Source organism: Mytilus galloprovincialis, chromosome 13, assembly GCF_965363235.1.
Source record: "Mytilus galloprovincialis chromosome 13, xbMytGall1.hap1.1, whole genome shotgun sequence".
NCBI lineage: Eukaryota > Metazoa > Mollusca > Bivalvia > Mytilida > Mytilidae > Mytilus > Mytilus galloprovincialis.
Genome location: NC_134850.1, coordinates 8,276,331 through 8,287,271, shown reverse-complemented (window position 1 = coordinate 8,287,271; position 10,941 = coordinate 8,276,331). Strand labels below are relative to the sequence as shown.

General features: G+C 34.4%; 1 protein-coding gene across 1 annotated transcript; it reads right to left on the bottom strand.

The window, feature by feature from the left end:
- Nucleotides 1–2,777: 2,777 nt before the first annotated feature.
- LOC143056873 (uncharacterized) lies at nt 2,778–10,643 on the bottom strand. Its single transcript, XM_076230051.1, has 5 exons — nt 9,349–10,643; nt 8,736–8,769; nt 7,267–7,538; nt 5,187–5,217; nt 2,778–4,976 (listed from the first exon to the last, which is right to left on the bottom strand). Exons 1-5 carry the CDS (start codon nt 10,468–10,470, stop codon nt 4,699–4,701), a joined length of 1,737 nt encoding a protein of 578 aa, XP_076086166.1. The 5' UTR covers nt 10,471–10,643; the 3' UTR covers nt 2,778–4,698.
- Between the last annotated feature and the right edge of the window lie 298 nt (nt 10,644–10,941).

Here is a 10,941-nt window from a genome sequence, read left to right as displayed (position 1 = left end):
AAGGATCAATTATGAAGACCAACATATTACCCCTACACCACAGAGATAGACTCAATATTTGTTTTGACAGGTTTGATTTATAATGCTATGCCCAAAATCAACAAATTCTAGTTTTTAAAGACTGCTGTAATTATTTGATAAAATGCACATCCTCTGTTGGTCAGTCTTTAGTTTTCTACGTAGTGCTATGAAGGCCTTCTTTGTCTTTTTGTAGTTTTCTGTTTTCATTTCTTGCATGGTGTTGTCTGTTTCTCTTTTACTTGTAAATTATGAATATCCTGAACTTTGGTATCTCCTGCCACTTTTATAGTAATCTTGCTATCGCTAAATATCCACACAAACTGGTGCTTAAAGGACATCTTCAACTTGCAGTGATATGGCAGTTTGTTCTCTGTGTTGAAAACTTAACTGTGAATTTGCATTGAAGACCTGCAATAACAGTTCTGTCACTTTGGATTCTTTTTTTAATTTACGGGTAGAGCCATAAACTGTGCTATGAATTAAACATCATACTAGGCTGGGATTGATTTCCTCCAAATTTTACACTGTTAAAAATTGTAAAAATGATAAAAGGAAACTCCTGTTTTGATCTTGTAAATTGTCTGTTTGTTCAGTTCTTATTATTTTTCCTCTTGGGGTCTATTAAGGGGTATTTGAGGGGCCAACAGAAGGGAGGAATTCACTATAGAACCCTATGGGATTTTTGTTTCCTTCAAATTACTATAACTTGAAAACAGTAAGTGACAGACACACACGGTTTTCAGTAATGTTCACAGAACCATAAAAGAAATCAAATAAAGTATAGGTTTAGTCCATGGGGTCAGCTCATCCACACCGTTCTGTTTGAGTACTTGTAAACAGTCAAGATCCCCACCCCTAAACCACATATATTCTTGTATGGGGCAACAAAACAAATCAAATGAAATATTGGGGGAGCCCCTTGGGTGACACCCACCCCATCCTGTTTTGAGAACTTGTAAACAGTCAAGATCCCCACCCCGAAACCATATATATTTTTGTATGGGACAATGAAATAAATCAAATGAAATATAGAGGAAGTTCACAGGGGTCACCCAACCCCCCTTCTTTTTGAAAACTTGTAAACGGTCGAGATCCCCATCCCTAAACCATATATATTCTTGTATTGGGCAACAAAACAAATCAAATGAAATATAGTGGTAGTCCCTCTGGGTCAGCCCCACTCCCTCCTGTTTGAGAACTTGTAAACGGTCGAGATCCCCACCCTTAAACCATATATATTCTTGTATGGGGCAACACAACAAATCAAATGAATTATAGTGGTAGTCCCTCTGGGTCAGCCCCACCCCCTCCTGTTTGAGAACTTGTAAACGGTCGAGATCCCCACCCCTAAACCATATATATTCTTGTATAGGACAAGAAAACGAATAAAATGAAATATAGGGGAGTCCCTTTGTGTCACCCCACCCCATCCTGTTTTGAGAACTAGTAAACAGTCAAGATCCCCACCACAAAACCATATATATTCTTGTACGGGACAATAAAACAAATCAAATGAAATAAATGGTGAGTCCCCTTGGGTCACTCCCATCCCCTTCTTGTTTGATAATTTGTAAACGGTTGAGATCCCCACCCATAAACCATATATATTTTTGTATGGGAAAATAAAATAAATCAAATGAAATATAGGGGGAGTACCTTGGTGTCACCCCACCCCATCCTGTTTTGAGAACTAGTAAACAGTCAAGATCCCCACCACAAAACCATATGTATTCTTGTACGGAATAATAAAACAAATCAGATGAAATAAAAGGCTAGTCCCCTAGGGTCACTCTCACCCCAACCTCCTTCCTGTTTGAGAACTTGTAAACGGTCCAGATCCCTACCCCTAAATCATAAATATTCCTGTTCATGATTTCAAGAAGATTTGAATGACATTCAGGGCATCCCTAGGCGTCACTTATGCATATCACTTTACTAGACCTAACCAATTTGTACTGGACTTTGCACAATGTCAGGCGACCGTGGGAATGACTAATTATATGAGCTATGTTTGGGAGACTTCATAACAGCATCCTGTTACAATTATTTCTTGTATTAAGTAACTTTTTTTTTAAAGCAGGAAAAAAAGTTAACAACGCAATCTACACATTTACAACCTATTTGAAATATTACAATCTACCGTTGCACACTTTCAACAGGTGCTATCCAGCACTTTGATTTATGTAAGTTATACCGTTTGTTTTCCTCCTTATGACACTTGTCATATTTATGGCCATTTATAGCTTGCTGTTCAGTATGAGCCAAGACTCCGTGTTGAAGGACGTACTTTGACCTATCATGGTTTACTTTTACAAATTGTGACTTGGATCTTATATCTAAGTACTGTCAGTTTGGTTTGCGTATCTACGGGCATTATTTGACTCAGTGTTGTTATTAGATTGATTATATCTATTATGTAATTGAAGTATTAAATAAACTGGTTTATGTGCCTTACCTGAATAATAATCCTTTCCAGTGTTAGTCTTTAGTTATATATCTAAATGTTTTCTTTTCTTCGGTTAACTTGGTACTAGATCTGTGATAATCTCTATTCATATTTATTAAAACTGCTGTTCATTCTGGCTATTGTTAACTTGTTAATTGGTATAAACACCGGGTTCTTGTTGAAAATTGAAAGTTGACCGTTATATGTCCTATAGGTGATTGTATCGTTTTTTTTGTTGTTTTTTTTATCTCTTTGGTCATTTCCCCACTACTCGTTCTTCTATTTATAATGATACAGAATGAACACTTAATGTTGAAATAAGTTTTATTGGACAAATCAACTGTGTTCACATTATACAAAACATAACATTAAATTTGAAAACAAAATGGTGTAACCCAAACTTTAAGTGAAATTATTTCTCATCTTGCCGATTTCTATTAAATGTCCTTAATCTTAAAACATTAAAAAGTCCTTCCATTTTTATATCCCCCAAAGTTTTCAGATGATATCACAGTTTTTAAACTAAGAATTCATACAACAAATATTGTTTTTAAATTGGAAACACTAGTAATTTTTTTCTGTTTATATTCTTCAAAAATATCTCGTTGACATAAAAAAAAACCTAGAGGCTCTAAAGAGCCTGTGTCGCTCACCTTGGTATATGTGAATATTAAACAAAAGAAACAGATGGATTCGTGACAAAATTGTGTTTTGGTGATGGTGATGTGTTTGTACATCTTACTTTACTGAACATTCTTGCTGCTTACAATTATTTATCTATATTGAACCTGGCCCAATGAAAATTGTTAGAAATTGACTATAAAGGACATTAACTCCTTAGGGGGTCAATTGACCATTTCAGTCATGTTGTCTTATTTGTAAATCTTACTTTGCTGAACATAATTGCTTTTTACAGGTTATCTCTATCTATAATAGTATTCAAGATAATAACCAAAAACAGCAAAATTTCCTTAAAATTACCAATTTAGGGGCAGCAACCCAACAACGGGTTGTCCGATTCATCTGAAAATTTAGGCCAGATAGATCTTGTCCTAATAAACAATTTTACCCTTCTTCAGATTTGTTCTAAATTCTTTGGTTTTTGAGTTATTAGCCAAAAACTGCATTTTACCCCTATGTTCTATTTTTAGCTGTGGCGGCCATCTTGGTTAAATGGCCGAGTCATCGAACACATTTTTCAAACTAGATACCCCAATGATGATTGTGGACAAGTTTGGATTAATTTGGCCCAGTAGTTTCAAAGGAGAAGATTTTTGTAAAAGATTACTAAGATTTAAGAAAAATGGTTAAAATTGACTATAAAGGGCAATAACTCCTAAAGGGGTCAACTGACCATTTCGGTCATGTTGACTTATTTGTAAATCTTACTTTGCTGAACATTTTTGCTGTTTACAGTTTATCTCTATCTATAATAATATTCAAGATAATAACCAAAAACAGTAAAATTTCCATAAAATTACCAATTCAGGGGCAGCAACCCAACAACGGGTTGTCCGATTCATCTGAAAATTTAGGCCAGATAGATCTTGACCTAATAAACAATTTTATCCTTCTTCAGATTTGTTCTAAATTCAGGTAGATAGATCTTGACCTGATGAACGATTTAACCCCGTCAGATTTGTTGTATATGCTTTGGTTTTTGAGTTAAAGACCAAAAACCGCATTTTACCCCTATGTTCTATTTTTAGTCCTGGTGGCCATCTTGGTTGGTTGACCGGGTCACCGGACACATTTTTTAAACTAGATACCCCAATGATGATTGTGCAAAAGTTTGGTTAAATTTGGCCCAGTAGTTTCAGAGGAGAAGATTTTTGTAAAAGCTAACGACGGACGACGACGACGACGGACGACGGACGACGACGACGACGGACGACGGACGACGGACGACGGACGACGGACGCCAAGTGATAAAAAAAGCTCACTTGGCACTTTGGGCCAGGTGAGCTTAAAATGAGGAAACTTGATAACAATCTTAAAACTCCTCGCTACTTCTCCATTTAAAGTAAAAATTAAAAAAAATGTACACACATTATTTGTTATTATATATATATATATATATAAATAAAACAGCATAGAATACCTTACGTTTACATGCCGTCTTTGCTCTTAATAATATTTACAAGTTTCACGTATTAGTCATATGATTACAAAATGTATACTTCGACTAAATTTACTGTAATTTGTACAATTTCAATACAGTAACTTCAAAACTAATTTGAACAGCATCGGGTAAACACGCCAAATTTATCAATTCTGATAAATGCCTTTGCTAAAACAGACAATGGCTGTCTACGTTTGCTCCACCTTCTAAAGATTTCTCTTGTTTGTTCCATCAATCTTGTTTTATGCTGGAAAGCAATGTCCTGCAACTCTGCACCCTTTAATCCCAGTTCCAATCCAAGCTGCATGTTGTCATTTCCAATGCTGTTTGACAAGTTTTCTAATATAGATTCATCTGGAACACATGTCAATGTGTCTGTTGGTATACCTATCAGAAAAATAATAAACATTAAAAGCTAATAAAATATTTTGAAAGCGTACCATTTTTTTAATATCAAAAGATAAAAAAAAAGTTAAAGAAAATCGTATACTTTTTACATTATGTCAAAATATGTTAACATATTTTCAATGGATTCTCGAAGCAAACAGTTATTCTTAAAACAAGAATGGGAAAAACACATTTTAAATCTATACTCACTACAAGAAGGTATCTCTACTTCTCTGAAGACCTGCAATTATTTAAATTGATAGGATTAGTACCATGTACAAGCCATATCAGACATACCCACTGTCGAGCTGGTTTCCTCCCCCACAAACATTCTGTTATATCGTTAGATATATACAAGAAATGTATTTTGACAAAAATACGTTCATTATATTTGTTCACCAGTTTCTTCAATTGACTTTGTTTTGTCTTTATTCAGAAAGGAAACATTTTAAAACCACTGGTTCATCTGTTAGGATTTTTTTCAACATTAACATTATCCTTTAGGGGACAACTGCTAATCTAAATATTCCCCCTATCAAAAGATCTGTCCAATGTTTATTATTTTCTAAAACAAAAAGCTTTTTTTAATCTTGAAATGTTAACGACTATAAAAATGATTTAATTAATAGAATTATCCTACATTCTAAAAGTTTCTTTAGTTACCTATTCTAACATCAGACTAGCACTTCTTTTAAACTTTTAAACTGGGGTTTACTGAACGTATTGCTATGTGTTTCTTTATTCTATATTTGCTAGAGGTATAGGGGGAGGGTTGATATCTCACAAAACATATGTGTTAATTTACGTTTTTTGATTGAGTTAAGCCTTCCAATTGATATTTTGTCGTGTGTTTTTCTATGTTGTGATGTTATACAATTGTTTCCGAAAAAGGGAGAAGGTTTGGTGTCATTAAAACGTAGCGTTTAATCCATTTGCAAATGTTTGCACCTGTTCTAAGTCCGGAATATGATATACGGTAGTTGTCGTTTGTTTATGTAATTTATACGTGTTTCTCGTTTCTCGTTTTTTATATAGACTAGACCGTTGGTTTTCCCGTTTCAATGGTTTTACACTAGTAATTTTGGGGCCCTTTATAGCTTTTTGTTCGGTGTGAGCCTAGGTTACGTGTTAAAGGCCGTTATGATTTATAATGGTTTACTTTTTATAGATTGTTATTTGGATGGAGAGTTGTCTCATTGGCATTCACACCACATATTCCATATCTATAAACCACGTAGCATTTTTGCGCCTCAGTATGGTGAGAAATATTCCCCATGTCTACTCTCAATTTTATATACAAAGGGAGACATTTCATTCAGATAAATGCAGTAGGATTTGATATGAGACTATCCATCCAAATCATAATTTGGCAAAGTAAACCATTATAGGTCAAAGTACAGTCCCCAACCCGGAGCTTTTGCTCACATCGAACAGCAAGCTATAAAAGGGTCCAACAAAAAAACCCAGTGTAAACCCATTCAAACGTGAAAACCTAAGGTCTAATCTAATTTTAAAAAAAACGAGAATCGAGAAACATTTATGATCCACATCAACAAACGACTTGTTACAATATGATTTCCGTTTTTAGTCGGTAGCACAAATATATTTATATAGTTTATTCAAAATGTATATAAAATTGAGAAAGGAAATGGGGAATGTGTCAAAGCGACAACAACCCGACCATAGAGCAGACAACAGCCGAAGGCCACCAATGGGTCTTCAATGTAGCGAGAAACTCCCGCATCCGTAGGTGTCATTCAGCTGGCCCCTTAAAAAATATGTATACTAGTACAGTGATAATGGACGTCATTTATACACAAGATACTAAAATTAACAATCATACAAGACTAACAAAGGCCAGAGGCTCCTGACTTGGGACAGGCGCAAAATATACTTTGCACATCGTTAGAACGTTACCCAATGGTTGAATGGGGTGTAGAGAACTATGTACATGATAACCAAATGTTGCACTTCCAAATTTGTGTCTATTTTAAAGTTTCATCGATCCAATAGCTGATTTCTGAAGAATGGAGAGGAGAGGAGATCAAGGAGCGTCAACATTTTATGCCATGAAAAACAAAGTTTAAAAAAAATTTACCTTACCCCCTAAGAAAATTCTAAAAGAGGAAAGTCTGCTGTTTCAAGTAACACATAACAAGCTCAAGTTGAGCTTTTAATTTTGAAGATATAATATTCATTCTGGCAAGGTATAATTTCACTCATTTAAGGAGTAAAAATGAACAAAACAACACCATGAAAAATTTATTGAAATGCGTTTATATTGACTTACTTCACATAATTTGTGGAAATCTTGATTAACTTTAGTTAAAGCATATTTCAAGGCACCAAATGTTGGCATTTCTGCTTTCTGTTTCCATTCCCACAATGCAAACATCTTGAGGTCCGCAGAGCATGGGTAATTGTGTTCTATCTCATCCCATTTATTCATTGGCATTTCAAGATGAACAAATAGCTCCTTAACTACTTCTAGTTTTAAACCCGCAACAAGCCGTCCAATTTGTTGGTCTGTAGGACACTGTTCTATTTCCAACTCGCCCAAACCTGAAAAAAACCCCAGCCCAAACTAACAAAATTTCACTCAAAGTTGTGTTTAATGAATACAAAATATAACGTACCCCAGTCCCAAATAGACACCAAAAGCACTTACTCATTAAAGAAATAATGGATGCAAGCTATACTTTATTGTAGTTCAACAAGGGTAGGCATCATATTCGTGGTTTTTTTTTGACCGAGCGAGAGATAAAATAACACGAATATAATGCCTACCCATGTTAAAAGTACAATAAAGTATAGCTTGCAGCAATTATTTCGATTCTGATTGGGACAATTAAGGTAATTTCTATGTCCGATGTGTATAAGTGTAGACAGTTTGTGAAGGCTCTTCCATGAACCTCCATTTTATTGTTTGCAGTAGTCAATATACGCATGTGCAAACACATTTTATTGGATTTAGAGCAAGGGTTTATCCACAAAGCAAAAGAAGTACGTCATACCATATTAGAATTTCTGATTTATCATTAGCCACTTTTAACACTCGTCAGACTGGTGGGTTTCGCATCACTTTATTTTATAATACCATACAATACAAGGGAAAAATCATGATATTCAAGTAGAGGACCAATTACTTTTAAGTTTGGAAAACATAGACGAAACTACCGTCTGCTACCAAAATGATACAGGTATGAAACTATTTAATTGTTTGATAAACCAATTAGAATGCAAATGTAGATCTCCCCTCCCAAAGAAGGCAGAAAACGCACATACATTTTTGCCAGTTAATCAGTAGCTGCTTAATTCGACTGTGAATTTCGCCTAATTTTAACCAGAGAGAACCATCGACTTTCGGCAGTAAAACTGTGTTTTGTTCTAACATATATACTTTTCGACTCTAACCTGCGGAACTAGCACATTTAAAATCATTCCCAGTATGTCGGTCTAGTCAAAACAGGGTTCATATTCATAAACATGTTCTTGTTCTGATATGCATGTACTATTTGCGTTTCCATGTAAATAACCAATGCATCTATTTGTCCGTATATATGTTCCTTATGTTCGCTTGGCGATAACTCTTGTAACGAAGTTTCGTAGCTTTTAATCATGTAAATGTAGGACTGGATATAATATCTAAGGTTCTCACATAAAAAAATTATCCTGCAATGTTACTTTATGTTTTATAAATGGAAATAGGATGCATATTACGTTCGATAATTAGTACTGCTATATTATTCAAAGTATTACCTGGGCACGTCTTTGAACAAACCAATCCAAAATTCTGAAACAATACAGTTAGTTAGTTACATTATTGTGTTATTTCTGTTATGACGAATAATATTCTAGTTCATTTTTCGAAATTCTAGAAAAAGGTATACATGTCATAATAAGATTAGAAAAAAATAAGGATTTGTTTTGGGATCAATTTGCGATTGATTATAATATATGGCATGACATGGAATCACTTTTCAATTAAAGCCGAATATTTGAACGGGCTTGTACGGTAGGCTGGACCTTCCACTTATTTAGAGTGATGTTCAGTTTAAATGTATGAAAAAAACATATCCAGAGATAGAAAAATAACATTAAACGAAAAATATATATACAGTGTGTATTGACCGTACATAGCAGTCAATGGAAAAAGATATCAATGAAAAATTGCGAATGTTAGGGTATAGAAGAATTGTTAGTATTTAACTTATCTTTTTATGTGTAAACTCTAGAGAGATTACCCACAGACTTAATATACAGTCCGAAGTTTGGGAGTCAGTGACCCATTTAACACACTAATAACCTCTAGAAGAAATGTGTGTTACTCCTAATCATAAAATACTACTACACATTTGCTAAATTATTGTACCTCATTGACAAAGTGTAATCCCTTTTCAGCAAACCAAAGTCTAAGATCACTGGTATCATGTTGTTTCTTGTGCTTGGGACATTTCCAACGGTAGTTTTGATTCTCTGTCGTTAGGTTATGTTGGAAGAAGCATAGACCAGAAGTACATTTAACACCAAACTCTATGGTATATGGAATGATTCGCTGTTGTTTTTTAATTTTTTTCTCGTGAATCACACATGAAAACTCTGGTATGGTCTTCATACTGGATGACTCTGAACCAGTTGAAGCAGTGCTATTTGTTGCCGACCAATAAAATTTTGATATTTCTATGATGGACCTTGTCAAGCATTCCTGTACAGTCGATGCAACAGTTGCGATGATACATTTCTTGTTTGTCGTATGAAGAAGTTCAAGAACAAGCCTTTTTCGGTCTGCATATACTAACAATTCATGACATTTGTCAACAGCAACGATGGCGCTATCAGTGAACATAGACTTGATTTTCCACATGGACATCAAACTACCAAGAAATCGGTACATAAAAGCTGGAGGTATGACTTCTTCGTTGAAAGCATAAGCTAAGTAGATACTAGAGTCGACTTTGATGTTTGGCCTTTTAGCTGGCTGTTTAATCATACAAGGCACTAGATAGAATATCTCATTTTCAGGTACCTGAATTTCGGATAGGAAACTTGATCTAGGTTCAATTAAAATATCAAGGTGTATCAGCATTTTAATCATATAATCTTTATAGCCTTCCAATGAGCGATATTCTTCTTGCTCCCATAACTTTAAAAGGTCTGCTTTTGTTAAAATTCCTTTGTCTCGTAAAATTACGTATATGTTTCTGATATCTTCTGTTTTAGGCCAGAACTCTTCTTCAGTGACAACAGATCTTAAGACTTCAACTAAGTAGGTGGGATCAATAACAGCATATTTGTTTAATGGTCCTTCATTGAAATATATATATTTTCCGAGCGCGTGCTGTATCTTCAAAAAGGTAGTGAGTTGGGACTGTGTCAGAACCATCACCCCATTTGCGGAATTTATTTCTTCAATTTCCTTTATTGACATAATTTTCATGCCTTCTTCGGCTCTCTGCATTAGTTGTATGTCCAAAGGAACACATACAGTTGGCATTAACTCTCCCCATCTTGGATGCGAAAAAGCAACATCTACTATGGTCTTGCGTAATTGATCTACTTCTGGGTCATCTTTGTCTCTTGCATTGACAAAGAACAGATGATCGATTTCAAGATGTTTTCTTCCTGTATGATCTTTAAACAATTCCTCTATTGAAGCAGTAAGTTTAGTCTTATGTTTAATAACCTTAGTCTGTCAAAGAGAAAGTTTTGAAATTTAGTTTTATATGTATTTCTTTTACCTACACAAATTTAGTTTTGATATAATTGACCAGTAACTAGTACTATAAAAATACATTTTATAATAATTGTTGAAGACATTTTTCCTCACTCATCCGTTTTATTATTTAAGATCTCAATTAGCAATCATAAACATATTTGTTTGACTTCTTAAACAAATCTCATTACAAACAAATTTTAAACAAAGGACTGACTTGAGAAAGGTAAGTTTTATACATTTATATACTAA

Bases quoted from the DNA above. Each gene is read 5' to 3' on its own strand.
- LOC143056873 (XM_076230051.1), bottom strand. From the start codon at position 10,470: ATGCCAACTGTATGTGTTCCTTTGGACATACAACTAATGCAGAGAGCC. The intron at 8,770-9,348 runs GTACAATAATTT...GTATTGTTTCAG, and splicing joins GATTACACTTTGTCAATGAG to AATTTTGGATTGGTTTGTTC. The intron at 5,218-7,266 runs GTAAGTCAATAT...AAATAATTGCAG, and splicing joins ATTTCCACAAATTATGTGAA to GTCTTCAGAGAAGTAGAGAT.